General features: G+C 33.5%; 1 protein-coding gene across 1 annotated transcript; it reads right to left on the reverse strand.

Annotated features, from left to right (window-relative positions):
• Positions 1-1,512: 1,512 nt before the first annotated feature.
• On the reverse strand, positions 1,513-10,299 carry LOC125878206 (uncharacterized). The gene is made up of 6 exons (XM_049559407.1): positions 9,934-10,299; positions 7,674-7,868; positions 6,629-6,745; positions 6,393-6,542; positions 2,693-2,751; positions 1,513-1,923 (listed from the first exon to the last, which is right to left on the reverse strand). Exons 1-6 carry the CDS (start codon positions 10,105-10,107, stop codon positions 1,788-1,790), a joined length of 831 nt encoding a protein of 276 aa, XP_049415364.1. The 5' UTR covers positions 10,108-10,299; the 3' UTR covers positions 1,513-1,787.
• Positions 10,300-17,217: the final 6,918 nt, after the last annotated feature.

Here is a 17,217-nt window from a genome sequence, read left to right on the forward strand (position 1 = left end):
TTTATATGCAATATTAATTAGTGAAATATTAAATAATAGCTAAATTTAAGATCTACGTAGAGTATTTCATTGTACACAAAAAAATATTATCAGTTTGAAAAAAATCATGCAACCAATTTCGAATAGCTTAATTAAGTGTTTGAATATTTTCATGATGGATGCAATTTTTGTACTTGGTGAGAATACGTCCATCAATGTTGAATGATGATTCTAATGATATAGTGTAATAGGAATACTAAGTACATCACGTTTGATGATTCTAAATCTTAATATTTCAAACTTTCAATAGCCTTTAAATTTGGACTTTTTGTTATTTTTAATACTATATTTTATTTTTATTCTTTAATTATTTTTTATCTAGCCACGCACCGGTCCAACCCATATTGCTCAAGCCCACAAATCAATAGATTTATCCAAACCGGACTAAAAACCTTTTTTCTTAAATGAGCTTCAAAAATTATAGCCTAGCCCTGTTAAATCACGGATATTAAGCTAGGTCAGCAGCCAGCCCAACGGATATAGCCCTATTAAATCATGAATATTCAGCTAGGCCAGCAGCCAGCCTAACGAACCTAGCCCATATTAACGGCTTTAGTTATTTGATACTTGGTTAGCATTATGTCATTAGTAGCAAGGGTTAGTTATGAAATTTATGTAGATATTAGTTGTCCATATATAAATTATTATATTTTGTATTTTGTATAAAATAGTAAATAGATTGTTTCATTACTTTTATGAATATTAGTTACGTAAGTTTCTAAATTGTCAATCACATATTGTATTAATTTTAAATATCTAAATCAATACAAAACTAAAGAACCAATATTCAACAATATTGTCATTCTTAGTATCGAATTAATTCTTTTTGTTGGATTAGTATTAATTTAATTTTGATTTGAGCTTTATTAAATTATTAATATCTATGGACAATAACTTTTATTGGACCGTTCAAAATTCTAAATCTCAAAAACTTGAAATAATATGTTAAAAGATAATGATTATGAAAAAATAAAAGAAATATTTAGAAATTTTATCAAAGTAAATATTTTTATATATAAAATAAATTTAAAAATTATACATATAATGTCAAATTGAATTGATCTCAGATTGAGTTTTTTTAGTTAATACCAAACCAACGTCTAAGATTTTTTTTCAATACCAAACCAAGTAAACCATTAATTAGATTTTTTTCGATTTAACTCAAATTTACAATATTATTCAATTTTCGATTCAATTTTGTATGCCCCTACTTTTTGAGTGATTCATGAAATTTGTGGTTCTAGTGTGAAAATTAAGAAGGAAAAGAAGGTTTTGTGGAGAGAAGATATTGGAGAGGAAGGTTTATATAGATGGTGGGGCAGATATATACAACAAGCAGCAGAAATAAAACAAAAAATATCAACTGACAATAAAGGATCCCTACGAGTAAAGTGATAAGTAAGAGGATCCAACTGACAAACAGATCCGTCAAGTTCAAGGGTCTTGTAGGTCATTCTACCGACAAATTATACTTTAGTAGATTGACATATAGTTGAACTTTGCTTTACATTACCAGACAAAACATATAGTTGTTCAACTAAGTAGAGCAAGATATATGTAGAAATACAAGGAAGCATTGCACCTCATTACGAAATAAATACATCTATAAATGATGTCGAAATCGACGAGACATCTACCTCTATGGCATGAGTATGAACAACATTTCTGCATTGCAGTATTTTCCATACATGCATAGCATGCGTATATTCAATAGCAAAGAATCTATGAACACAAGTTGTTGCTATTCATTAGTCCAAGTAAAAGAGAGTAACAATCTTCCTAAGATTCTTGGCTTCTTGACATGTTTCCATAAGCAATCTGCTATCATGAAAGGCAAAGCAAATAACTTGCTGCACTTGCGAAATGATGTCCATGTTACACAGCCTACATCACCAGCAAAACCAATTCAAAGGGGATCAACCGCCCATTAGAATTCACCACGGATACAGTAAAACACGCAATATGACAACACACATACATTCCCCGTGTAGTTCCACAAAGTGGGGTCTAGATCAGGGTAGACTGTATGCAAACCTTACCCCTACCTCAGAGGTAGAGAGGTTGTTTTCCGACAGACCCTCAGCTCAAAAAAAAAAAAACAGATCAAAGCAGTTCAGAAAAAACTAAAGAAGTACAAGAAATAACAGATAGTAACAAATAGGTCTACGACAAAATAATACGATAGTCGAAGTACAAGAAACAACAAATAGTAAGAGAAATCGAAGGACAAGAAACTACAAGAGAAATACTACGACTACTAGCATGGACGGACAACAAGACAATGCATTCCTATGTTGTGAAGTATGATGATAAAAAACACATTCAGAACTAGTTCCACTTTTTAAAAAAATATGAAGAACATCTAGAACATAACTAGGTAATGTCGTATCATGATATTTCATTTTAGCAAGTCACTTCTACACAGTTCTGCACCAAGGCAGGGAACTTCACATCATAAAAAGCAGTTTCTTCCAAGAAACAAATCAACTTAACTACAACATGGAAGAATGACTATTGAAGACCTATAGATGCTTGAAAAGTGTACAAGACATCAGATGTTCTTGTTTCCCTGCTAAAACATACAAGGGAACTGGTTCAACTTGAAATGGAAATTGTACACCCAATTCATTCAAAAGGGATGCTCTTTCCGTACCTGCTAGCTTCTAGCAGTGAGAGATGGTCATTGTGAGGTTTCTCTATCACATGTTTCACCTGCAAATCCAAAAAAAACATTATGATACCGTTTGGAAGTGCTACTAACTACTGCACTATTGTTGCATTTCACAAACAAACTTGGTGGAAATCAACTTGAAGATTGAACTCTTCTTAATGAGTTATAAACGACTGACGGAGACCAAATTCAGCCTGTACATTCAATCAGAAGTCATTATAAAGTAGTTGTTTAAGGCGGAGGAAGCCTTGGTTCCTCCTCTCTTGAAACTTGGAATCCATCATGAGTCATATTAGCAAGCCATCTTAAGTATACAAGTTAGTTTTTTATTCAAAACACGAAATTTAGAAAAGACTAAATAATTTCAAAACTCTATCATTCAGATCGTTAAAATTTCGTCTTAGCCATCTCCCTTGTCAAAAACTTCTGGGTATCCAATACTCATGTCCACTAAAAGAGCAACAGAAGAAGTGCATTTTAATTTTCAGAATCTAACCACAATGAAGCCATTTGATGACAAATCTTAATTGAGGGTTATAGAGATACAAAACTTGCTTCATTAGAAGTTTGAACCTAGAGAAATTTTCAATTCAACTGAATTTTTAGCTTAAATAAGAATGTGGTAAAACTTACATAATATGTTAGATCTATATGGAAAATGATGCAACTATACATTGAACATCTAGCATTCAACTTATAATGACGAGATGGATCAATCACTCAACACAAATGACAGGGATAGCTTTACAGACCTTCATAGGTCCTTGACATATAGAAACCTTAGTTACACTCGTAGAATTAGTTCTACCGTAAAGGATGCCATGAAAATGTTGGAGTAGAAAAGCATGTTGGATGGTATATCCCTATAGAGGCTTGGAAGCTCTTGAAGTGGTTGTAGTAGTATGGCAACAAAAATTATAAATGTACATTAAATGTGGAAAGTATGCACATACAACTTTTTCAAAATTATAAAGACTTTTGAAACTTGTGGCATCAAACATGCCATCACATCTGTGTGGCTATAAAAGCATATCATTTAAAGTAAAATAGGATGCCTAAAGTAAATCGTTTCCAAATATAGAAAGAAAGGTGTTATTTTTCAAATAGACTAAAAAGAAAATGATATCAGATAAAATGGAATAAAGAGACTAAGAACAAAGAAGATTTTCAAAGTTTTGCAAACTGTCATGGTATCAAACTTATGAGTCGTACAAGAAAAAAGCAAAGATAGAGAGACAATACGAAGGGTGACAGATGGATAGTTTTGATATTGGCTGTAGATCCACAAGAAACTAAATTTTTGCTATAAAGATAGATGAAAACTTATAGAGAAAGAAAGAAGGATCTTCAAATGGTATTAGCATCAAGAAATAGTTTGTCAATGGATGCTTGAGAAGAAAGAAATTCATATCAAATATATAATTTCATAAAACACATGTACAAAAGAGCAGTCACAAGTGAAGGATCAATATAAGGAGATATTAAGGAGTTTGCCATTACTGTAGGTGTATACTAGGGACTTGGCTCAAATCTATACTTGTTACCTAAATAGGGTGAGGTAACCAATAATATGAACGATAAGATTCCACGGTGAAATGCTATTTTCATATGAGATTGAGTCAACGGAAGAAACTGGTGAGAAACTCAACCAAAAGTTGGAATTGTCGAGAAGCACTTTGAGGAGAAAGGTTTTTAGGACAACTAAAAGTAAGACATAGGTGTAGGTTCTTTTCATTTGGTACAAGGTTCTTAGGACCTAAGTTGCACGGACTCTTCACTTTCGTTGCCGCACCCTTTTCGGATTCTCCAAAAATACACTACTTTTGGAGAATCCAACACGCACATGCTGACATTTTTGAAGAGTCCGAGCAACATAGCTTAGGACAACTAAAAGTAAGACATAGGTGTAAGTTCTTTTCATTTGGTATACGGTTTGTATAGGGGTTCTCCCAATCAAGTTATTTACTTTATCAAAAAAATCTAAAAGTAAGACATAATACATATGCCGCAAGTTTAGCTCCCCATAAGAATAACAAAGGTATAGTGAAATTAAACAGGATTATGAAGCATATTTGTATACAATTCAAATATCTAAGCTCAGCCTTCCAAGAGAATAGCATGATAGAAAAGATGTAACAGACGAATTAGAAGATGATAGCTAAAACAGACAAGTGCTTACTTATGGAGCATGGGATGAAAAAATACCCAACAGTGTAAAAGGTACTGTCTACATAACAGTTGTAAGACCAGAAATATTAGCACTCAATGCATCCACAAGATGAATATTGTACAATGCCTATGTTAAGATGGATGTTGTCACAAAAGATTGGACAAGATTAGAAATGATTACATCAAACAAAGGGTTCTAGCACATACACAAAGGATAAAATGCGAGAATGCAACATGAGGCGGTTTGGCCGTGTCCTATGTAAGCCTCCACAAGCACCGGCTCATAGGTGTGAATGAACGAAGATGGTAAAAGATGTGGTAGGCCTATAATGAAAATCACACCGAGAAAGTGTCTCACAGACCTATAATCTTTTCAAAAATGCCGACTTAGATAAGAACATAATATAGTGGATTCAAATGATCCGTATATATAATACCAACTAGTTGGGACAATACTTAATTGTCATTGTTACACTAATGCTATGTCTGGAGATGCCAAAGTTAGAAACTTGTGCATGCATCTGTTAGTAATAAGGGTGTGAGTGAGAGAAATAGCTTTAGGCTTTAGAGAACCCGAATTTCCTTCAAAGTCAAATCATATAATATTTGAATGAAATGGACTTCAGAAAGAGTTGAATGGTAACTAATGATACATATAGCTGACCCCAACTAGTTTAGAACTCAGGTGTTGTTGGTTGTATGGTGAATATATGAAATTAGCTAAACAAACAAAACGTAGGAAATTAACTCTTGCAACTCCTTACTCGTCTTGCTTAGCAATATAAAGGAGTACAAGTAAATTTTAAAAATTAAAAGACCTAATGGTAGATGGTGCCACAGGTCTGTTCCAACTAATTTTTGCAGTTCCTGTTTGTACCTAAATAAAATAAATACATACAACTGCAGTTTGTATCAACTCTTAAGAAGTTTAATAAGATGCACAATAGTATGTATGCCCATCGACTTTCAGGTCAACACCTTCAGTAATTTAGCCTCTGAAATAAAATATTCCAAGAGATGTTGACTCCAAATGTTTAAGTATATAACAATTTGATTATTAAACAGTACATGTAGTCAGAGAAGATCAGAGATTGCAGCTCTTACGAATGATTCCTTCTACTTAAGAAAGGAATACACAAGAGGAGGAAGACTTATTTTCTGGGATGGTAAGAAGCAAATAATATTTAAAAGAAATGTTCTCTCTACTCCATATCTACCAATTTAAACCCAAAAAAAACATCAAAAAAAGAGGAAGACTCTTTCAAAGATAGTTAAATCCACGAGACACGTGCAATGACTGTGGTTGTTCATAACAGGGGAAGAGAGAAAGAAAAGCATTTGAACGAGGAACAACAAAGATGATATATTCTTTTTCGCAAATTGTTTTGTGATACCACCAATGACGGTTCTTTTCTTTTCTTTAATGGAAAGATAACAAGAGTGACATTCCTGTCACAATGAAGCACAATTTTATGAATAGATGCAACCAAAAACAAAATGTAAATGCATTTACTTTTGACAATAACTCCTGACTTTCCGGAGGTTGTTTTTCCAAGCTCTGTGGCAATATCACAGTTAGCAGCTCCGGTTTCTCAGCACGAAGAGCACCTCTTATGACAGCAGCATTGGTGCCTGCTGCTCCAGAAGTAAAGATGTGATTTTTCTGGAAAAAGAAGAAGTTGAAGAAACATTGAAAAGCTCGAAGTCATTAATTCACTATCTCCTTCAACTAAGACAAGAGAACCATACCGTAATGACCAAGGCGTAGCTTAGAATCTCAATAAGTTCTTGATGCATAAATCCCATGTTTCGTGTCCCAAAAAAGCCAATATTTCTTGGACCTTGTTGTTGAATAGCTAACAACTCCTGAAAACATGAAAGGAGCAATATCTCTCTTATTTACATTCACAGATACATCGGATAAGTACATTCATAGACACAGCAGAAACATCAAACTAGTCGATTTTGTTGGCTCAAAGTGACACTTGAATTGGCCAGCCAAATAGCTTTAGACTACTTGCCAGCAACAATTTGACGGATTACTTCTTTCTAATAATTTAAAGAGATATCACTCTCAGGTTTTCAATGCAGTTTCAGAAGACCACCTAACAAAGAAGAATGGCTTATGGATGGCTACCCAAGAAGCTCCTTCCAAGATTACATAGACCAGAGGTTGAATCACTCAGGAATTCACAAAATTAAGGAAAAGTGCAAGTCCAATCTAAAATTTTGATCCATCAAAACAAAGACATAATAACCCAACCACAATTAGACGTAACTAGTAATTTAGTAGAAAATTACTAGCAATTTGATCTGATCTATCATATTCGTTTACTTAACTAAAGATGTTAAATGCCAAATGGAAGATGATTACTCAAATAATATTGATGTGGACTATCTGCAGGTAATAAATATCCAAAGGAGGAGAGTAAACAAGCAATATACTCTTAAATGTCATCGCAGTTCCAATTCGATACAAGTACTCCCTCCATTCCAATATAAATAAATTTCTGGCACTTTTTTAATGGTCCAAAATGAATGGATTTTTCAAAGTTCAAAGATGTATTAATTATTAATTTCCAAAATTACCCTTCACTTTAATGGGTTCTTCATCGACTATCTCTAGTTTTAAGAAAAGTTTGGGAAGAAGCAAAGGGGTGATATTGACAAATTACTTTTTAACTAATGTCTTTCATTAACTTTCTTAAGGGATGTGTCATACCCCATAATTCATTTATTTTGGAATGGAGGGAATATAATACATCGTCCATCGAAGAGTAAAAAGAAGTCAAACCTGCAGATAGTCCACATCCGGAACTGGCTTATACTCTGATACCAAAACTGATCCTGAGCCTTCAACAAGAGTCTGAGCTTGAGTTGGAATCTGAGAGCTGAGTTCTTCATCAGAACCAAACATCTGAATTGCATAATCATCTGCATTCCTCAAATTATCATTGCTGCAATATCTTTCAGCATCTCCATCTGGCCACTATACCAGCACACAGAAAACAGAGGCCCCTGGCAGTAAATCATAAGTGAAAACCAACTGATGCATGAAAATGCATTATTATGAGAGCCTCTAGTTTGTGTGGTTGGCAGTTACTGAAAATTTATGCAGCCTAAAAAAGCTCAACAATTTGAGGCTAGAGCTAAAGAATATCCAAACATGCCATAGATGATGTGATAAGTTGCTCAGACTCGGGTGCGGTCCGTGCGGATGTCCAGTACAGGTGTGCATCTAAAGGTCAAATCCTTTATGATCTAAATTTTAAGATTCAGGGATACAAATCCATGCATGGATACGGGTGTCAAGATTTGGCTAAAAATCTAAGTTGCTTGGACTCTTCACTTTTGGTGCTGCACCCATGTCGACAAGACATGGGTATGGGTGTGGGATATGTGTTCGATTTGGTCAACCGATTTTGGGTACTTTGACCAAAATCGATGGGAAAGATCGGACAGTTTTAATGATTTTTGTAATCAATACAAAAGCTAAGGTGAAATTGAATAAAATGGAATACCTTTTATATAGAAATTTCTATGTCACTCCTTTTCCTTTAATCTCCTTCCAGGATTCTACTCAAGTTCTCCCCATTATATCTCATAATTTAGGTTTTATAACTCGATTTTAAGATATTTTAATTATTTATAGGCGAATCCTTGCACACGTATGAATCCCTATCCCTGAATCTTAAAAATTAAATCATGAAGGATCCGACCTCTAGATCCACACCCGTATCGGACACACGCACCCTAGTCCGAGCAACTTCACTAAAAATAATTCAAATATCTAAAAACAAAGTTATAAAACCAAAATTATGAGATATTATGTGGAACTTAAGGAGAAATATTGATCAAGACGAGAATCTTGGAAGGAGATAAAAAGGAAAAGGAGTGACAACAAAAATTTATATATNCCCTAGTCCGAGCAACTTCACTAAAAATAATTCAAATATCTAAAAACAAAGTTATAAAACCAAAATTATGAGATATTATGTGGAACTTAAGGAGAAATGTTGATCAAGACGAAAATCTTGGAAGGAGATAAAAAGGAAAAGGAGTGACAATAGAAATTTATATATACAAGGTATTCCATTTTCTTCAATTTCACCTTAGTTTTTGTTTTGGTAATAGAAATCACTGAATCTGACCAGAGTTTCTTCCTCGAATTTGGTCTAAGTACCCAAAACCGACTGACCAAATTGGGTACGGATCCCACACCCACGTGTGTCGACAAGTGAAGAGTCCGAGCAACTTAAGACTGTTGTTAGTAGTAGGATATGCAAACTTGTTCCATTCATTCTAACCAAGTGGTTTTTCTCTAACAACTTCACTTTCCAGTTCAACAATGGAAAGACCAATACAACGAAAAGAAAAAAATGACGACAAACAAGATGAAATAGGGAAACTTCTTCCTTTCTAACAAAAGCCCCAAACCTACTCAAATGACAATAACCAACCATGATAAAAGCATACAATTGCTTGTTTCAAATCCAGAAACATTTGATTTTCTGATAAAAGAAAGTTAATTTTCTATATTACATAGAAAGCATTACCAGTCACCAATACAGCAGCAAGAGATAGCTATCTAACACTACACAAACAAACTCCAAGTAAAGGGAGAACATCATATCCCTTTTTTTCCTGGACAAGTCAGAACAACAATAAAGTTTTGAGCTTTCCTCCCATCAAACACCAAATTGCCAAGAACCCATTTTTTTCCAATTATCACGAAGTCAACAGCAAGCAGAAGTCAAAAATTAAAACCCAACATAAGCATTTTAGCCATTAAGAAGTTTTGAGCTTTCCACCCATCAAATGCCAAATTTTTCAAGAACCCATTTTTCCCAATTATCACAACGTCAATAGAAAGCAGAAGTACAAAAACTAAAACCCAACTTATGCATTTTAGCTATTAAGAAGATTTGAGCTTTCCTACCATCAAACACCAAATTTTACCATTTCTCCCAATTACCATAAAGTCAATTGCAAGCAGAAGTACAAAAATTAAAACCCCATTTTAGCTATTAACACAGAGAGAAAAGTAGTAATACCGTATGTCCATTGGAAGATGAACTTGTTGAACCACATCTTTTGGAAGATGAAATAGGATTGAGGGGACAATTGGGGTTGTAAAAGTGAACAACTTTAGTGAAATTCAAAGGGGAAAACACAGGATGAGAGTGAGGAAGAGGCAAAAAAGGAAGCCTCAATGAAGAAGTTAGCATTCTTGATTTTTGCCACAACTAGCCAAAACTTTTTGAGTTTCTTGACAACTTTTTACTTCACTTTTTCTTCAAATCCAAAGCCCCCTTTTTGAGTTCTTTCTTTCACACGGATGGACAGGTGAGAGACGATAGGTTTACAAATTTTGGACAAAGGACATCCCTTTTTATTCCCTTTTTGTGTTTGTGGTTTACTAGTATTTTACTTCAATTTTTTTCAACACAAAAATCTCCAACTTCTCTTTTATTTTACTAATAACTTTTAAAAAAAAAATCAATATTTGAGTATTGTAGTCAACACAACAACCATAAGTGTCATCCTGCTGGACAAGTGCCTTGCAAGCTCAAAAAGATACTAGATGCCTAATTGACCAATCATTTTGACAAGTACCTCTTATTAAAAAAATGGTTAAACAATTAGTTATGTTAATAATAATAAATTAATGTTATGTCCAATAAGATATGAGTATCATCTAAAAGTTTATTATTCTTATTATTATTTTATTGCTATTATAGAAGAGCGAATGAGAATTAAGATTGACATGGTAATTGATTTTATTACGTTTCTTTTAATCTATAGTTGAATTTGTTACTTTTTGTCCATTTATCTGGATCTATTCTTCCTACAAGGCACACGTAGAAAAGCTAACTGTTCAGAATTTATCGAGTTCTTCTCATTTATGTTAGTTTTGTTTTCCAATTTCATGGTTGTCGTTTGAGATACTCCTATGTTGTTTGTGTTCTATTTTTTTGTGTTCTACTTTCTTTCTCTTTTTGAACTCTTCATTGTTTACCTCTAAAAAGGTATAGTTGAATTTATATGTAAGTTTAAGAATTAGTGGATTGATTCATTCTAAATGATAAAATAAGAAATAATAAATAAATGCAACCTATGTTGGCATGATTCAATAATATTCTTGATAGATATGTCCGATATGACTTGACAAGAGTTTTGAGATTAATAAACGAGTACTAATAATTTGATATTGCAAGAAAGATGTATTCAAACTTCATTGATTACAATGTGAAGATATGTGCTTTTATAGGCAAGAATCATTAAGATCTAATGGCTAGATCATATCTTATTAACCTATGTTAAGTAACTTATCAAATGATATTTAAGAGTGAAAAAGAGTAACGCTCGGCGATATCTCTAAAATAGTTACATAACGACTGATGTCTTTTGACGATATTGCTCTATATGTTCGGGCTTGATCCGATCATAATCCAGAGAAGTGAATTGTATTATCGATTTTCGATATAGCAACATTGCTCATGTTTATTTTTACATATCATTCTTTAATATGTTCACGTGACTAATTTATATTTGTCATATACATATAGTATTCACGTTTTTTGGAATGAATTCTTTCTTTGTCTGGTGAATGTAAATAATGTGTTTTCTTTGCTTAATGGATTTTAGATTTTTACTTTGTTTTTGAATCGAATCTTTCAGTAAAAGGTATTGAAGTGACTCATCTAATTAATGATTCTGACATAGGTCAGTTGTTCAAATCTTTTCAAAACAAGTGGTGACATATAATTAGTTCTTCTCGTGTAGATTAAATTTTTGAAGCATTATTATTCTGTCAAAATCTTCAATTTTCTTTTTTACTTTTTTGTTTTCTTTTGAAGCATCATAAGATTTGACTGATAATATCTTCTTCTTTTTTTCCTTTTTTATCATTTTTTAAGTATCTTTTAACATATCATTTCATCTACTATAAATATTTCTTTTTATTGTGAATTGTTTCATCACTTTTCTCCTTCAAAAAATTCTTCTTTCCATTATTCTTCTAATTATGTTTTTCATAACAAAACGAAGAGTTTTTCTCCTCTATCATCGATTTTCTTTTCTTCTACGATCATATCGTAGATTCATGTTTTGCTTCTTCCTCGACTTCTACCTCTTCCGTATCTTTATATTTGTTATCATTTTTCTTGTCGATTATTGAGGTTGCCGATAAGGATAAGGAAGAAGCTAAGGACAAAGTCGACAAAGGGATTAGTGATAATTTTTCATCCATTTTTTACTTTAATAGCTTTAGAACTTAATATCACCTTTTGTTGTGATATTTGTCTTGTCAATTTTTTGGCACACGTAAAGTTATCCAATAAGGGTGTATTCAAACTTTTTCTCATTTTGGTAATTTTATGGGCTGCAAGTATATCAAAGTGTCTCTTAAACTTGAAATGCTTATCTTTCTTAGGACTTAAGTGACATATTTTTATACCTTGTTATTCTTTTTGAGTTTTTTGTATGTGTATATAATGCATCTCAAAAAAATTGTGTACATTTCTGGGATATTAATGAAAGGATATATTTGTTCATACATTTATATATTGTGCTCATAAATTAGGTTTTTATGATTTTTCATGCTTTGAATATATTTTTGCATTTTGGACAATCTGACAAACTTTTTTTAATATTTTTGTATCTTTTAAGATTTACTAGTAAGTAAGATTTTTTTGAGTACCTTCTTAAATTTGATTTGTTTTGAACGATACATCAGAGTAATAACCTCTAGTTCTATAGATTTCAATTGATGGTTAGCATCAAACAATTATACTTTCCGACTTAAGATTCAATATATTTAAATGTCTTTCATTGAAGAGAGGCAAAGATTATGATGTTGGTATCTTAGTCATCACATATTTAGAGGAAGTGGATCAAAGTTATATGTCTCTCACCCTATTATCATTTTGGATAAGATAGATTTAAACTTAAGCTTTGTACCAAAATATAAAATATGAATTCATAAGTTGTTTTACCTTCTTCATTGTAAAGTTATTTTATCATTGCGGTCTTTCATAAATATACAATATTTATTTGATCAAATTATTATCTTGTTCTGATTGTCTTGCAATATTTTCTGGTTCAGCAAAATCTTCAAAATGTTTGATTAACAATTTTTTTGCTCAGATCTTGGGCATTTGACTTTATATTGAGAACTTTAACGTAACCAACCGATTTGTCACTACTTCAGGTCATCTCATGTGGAATTCTAAAATTTTAAAAATACGGTGTCAAATTTAATTTTTTGAAGCACACGACGAAATTGACTTATTTTGAAATAGTCGGGTTGCCATCAGCCCACCATAGTGGGAAGCCTCCCGCTATGGCGCCACCGCTATAGTGCCTGCACGGCAGCTGTAACAGGCTGACGAAAAATCAAACTTTAGTTAATGCGACCTCTTTTATTTTTCTTTTACTTTTTGTAAGGAGAAAATAGACGAGAGCTGCAAAAAAAATCCTCCAAAAGCACCCAGGGGCAAGGGAGCAATGAAGGGAAAGAATTATAGCGCAAGGTAGGTGAAAACTTAAGAAATTTTGGTGCTTGTTCATCACGTAGGCTCTCACGAAGTTGGAAACTCATAGTCGAGGTTCATCAGATGATACATGGCACCCAAATAGGCTAGATTTCCTTTAACTGAGTAGTTAAACCCATTTTTACTGCATTATGTCTTGTGAATTTTTGGAGGTTGCATGCATAGGACTTCGGGCACGGAGTCTCGATGATTAAGCTTGTGGCTAAGGAGGTTAGGTTGATAGCAATTGTTAATTAATGGTGGTTGTTTTATGGTATGGTTGGGTGTTGCATGTGAAGAGATTTGTGGACAAATTTGAGAATAATCGGGGATTGTTTTGAAGGTTACATGCGGTAGGTGATGATTGTATATTTTCCAAGTTATGTATGTATACATGTCTACTGCTTTATAGGATCACCAGTCCGATGCATATTGAGAAAAATAAAGGAAATGACATGAAACGACATTATATTGATCATCTCATGCAATGAACTTATTTACTTGTGGTTTCAAATGTTATTGTTCATTGTGATTGTGCACTCTGAAGCATGATCCTAACTCCAGTTTCCACCCAAAATGTGAGAGAATGTAGATTATGCAGCTCAGTTATGCTAATGATCTTTTACTTTTTAGTAAATGAGACATTGGATCAGTTAAGCTGTTATTTGGTATATTTAAAGAATTTTCCCTAGCTTCTGGGCTAATGATAATTTTGATAAGAGCTCCATTTATTTTGGAGCTGTGCAAACAAAAATTCTCCAAGAACTAGGTTTCTTACAAGGGCATTGTTAACGTGTCTGGTAGTCGAGAACCATTGATGGTCCCAAACGAACCCTTGGCTGGCTTACTTACTCAATAGAAGACTTAAATTTCAGAAATAATCTCAAATTAAGAACTTACGAAAAATCTTAGAATGTCTTTAAAGAAAGCATTCAAACTAGCCAAAATGGCTACTCAAGTCTCATAGCAAAACATATGAAATACAAAGCTAAAAGACTCATAACTAGACTATCTATGAAGCCTCTAAAATAACTGAGATAGATGTTGGGACAAACCCCACAACATCCTAATGAACTGATAATAAAACCGAAAGCAATAAAAAAGAGTCCTCCGGAATGCAATGAGGCTCACCAACTGACTTTGGGGTGCTCAACTGGATCAACGGTGCGCTGGATGTCGATCCTAGTTACCTGTATCTGCATCATAAGATGATGCAGGCCAACTGGCATCAGTACATTGAATGTACGAATATGCGAGTTGGAATGCTAAACACAACATAGGCTTAAAAGGAATCTGAAAAACTGACCTGGCTCAACTCAACTCAACATAACTGAACTCATTTCAATAAAAAGCAGTTTAAAACAAGTGCGATATAAAGAAAAACTATTTAAAAACATGATGTCAACTCTGTGTGTATGCAAGGATACAACATAACTCTGAAATGTATGTAAAAATACAAACAACTATGTATATAAGAATACAATAATTTCTGTGGGAGTTTCTCTAACCGACAACCATCACGTAAGAGCTATTGTGATGATACAAAGTTTTGCCTCACGCTGCCAGGGTCGTCCTATACCTTGCCATGAGTATAGAACCTGAACTACTAAGTGGATCCACTAGTCTATGCTAAAAAGCACTGAAAGAATCATCTAAAAAGTATGACCCTTTACTACCCATGGTGGCTACATGGTTTATGGGAGTTGTGAGTTGTTTGAACTCTCTCCCATATTGGTGCTCAATACTACTCCCAAAAATATAATATTAGCTTTTATGTTTAAAAACATACTTTTTCTATGATTTGAGATTAGTGCTCAAAAACTTAGCTCAAAGGCTATCTTGAAAATCAAAGTTTCCCCTCTTGCTTCATTTAGAAAGCGATTACTCTTTTCTGAAAACTAGCCCGAAGGCTGGAAATCGAGGTTTCCTTTCTTGTTTGAATGTGAAAACATTTTAAACCCTTTGGGAATACATAGTCCCCATATACTTTTGAAGAAATGAACTTCAAGCTTTACTCTTTACTCAACTTGAACTGTAAGTCTTAAAACAAAGTTAAAAGCATTTGCAAAAGACTTCTTGAAAAGACTCTAAGAACTTTCTAGACTTGACTCTTAACTTTCCTTGAATTTGAAGTTATGGATTCAAGGTTGTAAATCATGTTTATAGATGATTTCTAGATGTTTAGAAGTCATTTAGAGTAGTTAGAATCAATAGGAAGTGTTAATACACTTTAGAAAGGATTAAACGGACTAAATGACAAAAAACTGGGTGAAAAACGACGATCCGGGCACATCCGGGGCGCGCTGCACCAGGCCCTAACTTTCTGGGGCTCACTTTGGGATCACTGCAGGCGCGCAGCCCCAGCCTCCTGGCTCTATGGGGCGCAACGCGCCTGGCCCTCCCTAGGTGCGTCTGACGAGTATTTCAACTCATTTCTGATCCTAAATCGTTTTAAATGGATTCCTTTTCTCAATACTTTCTTAGATTCAGATACACAACACATGTACACTATAATATAACTCGAAACAACTCTTAACATCGCTAAAACGTCTCAAGAAAACCCATCAATCACATGTAAGTTCAAGAATGAAAACAATTCAAGAACACAACTCAAGAACATCAATTTCTAACTCTTTTAGGACGAAAATCGTTGAATTAAACATGATTGACGCGTGGGTGAATGGATCCAACGCTATATGATCTCACATGCCTTGTAGGGATCACCCCCGACGAAATCCACAAGCTAATCTCAACGAATCTTGAACGAATCTTGAACTTTCTTCTCCTTTCTCCTTTTTTCTCCTTTCTCCAAGCCCTAGCGTGAAATTTACTTTTCTAAAACTAACTAAAATCTGACTTTACCCCAATTAAACTCCTAAAAACGAATTAGAATAATTAGGTAAGGAAAAGACTAGATTACCCTTCCAAAATCCGGATTAGACTTTCCTTAATCCAACAACCTAACTTCCAAAGGGAATAACTTACTCATACGAACTCGGAATCACGCAAACTCGGCGGCGTTGGAAAGATCATTCCAAGATATTTCCAACCATATCTGGAAGTACACCTAACTCATCTTGAGCTAGGAGTTATGGTCATTTTAAGTTGACCAAAAACTCAAACTTAAATTAACTTAACCAATTTTCCAAATTTTTATTATTTCCAAAAATCACTCTTTCTAGTTCTTTCAATTTGCGAGATGTTACATGCATCTACCTTTTAAGTACTTAGGAATCTCACTTAGTACTAAAGAAGTGTCTATCAACAATATCAACCATTGATTGATAAGATTATGAGTAGAATGTAGAATTGGACTTTCAAGTTTCTCTCTTATGCATGAAGGACTCAATTGATTAAGATAATTTTGTTCTCCATTCATGTGTTTTGGTCAGTTATGTTTATATTTTCCAAAAAATTTGTCAAATATATTGAGAAATTATTCATGACATTTTTATAGACAAGAGGGGCAGATGCATCCAGGATTGTATTGATTGCATGCGAGCAACTGTATAGCCCTAAAACTAAAGGGGACTCAATTTACTGAATATCCATACTTGGAATAAGGTTGCAATAAACAAGTCACTATGAAAATTGAGTACTAAAAAAGATAAAATATGGACAAAATGGGTTCACATTTATTATGGGAAACAAGGGACCTTATGGAGTGTTCTAGCACCTCAAGCTTCATAGATGGTGAGAAAAATACTTCAAGTGCATTAAGAACTTACGATTATTGGCTGGAATGAAAAGTATTTCAAACATATTGACAAGTTCTTGATAAAACAACTATATAAAACTCTTAGA

The sequence above is a fragment of the Solanum stenotomum genome, chromosome 10 (genome assembly GCF_019186545.1).
Source record: "Solanum stenotomum isolate F172 chromosome 10, ASM1918654v1, whole genome shotgun sequence".
NCBI classification, from domain to species: Eukaryota; Viridiplantae; Streptophyta; class Magnoliopsida; order Solanales; family Solanaceae; genus Solanum; species Solanum stenotomum.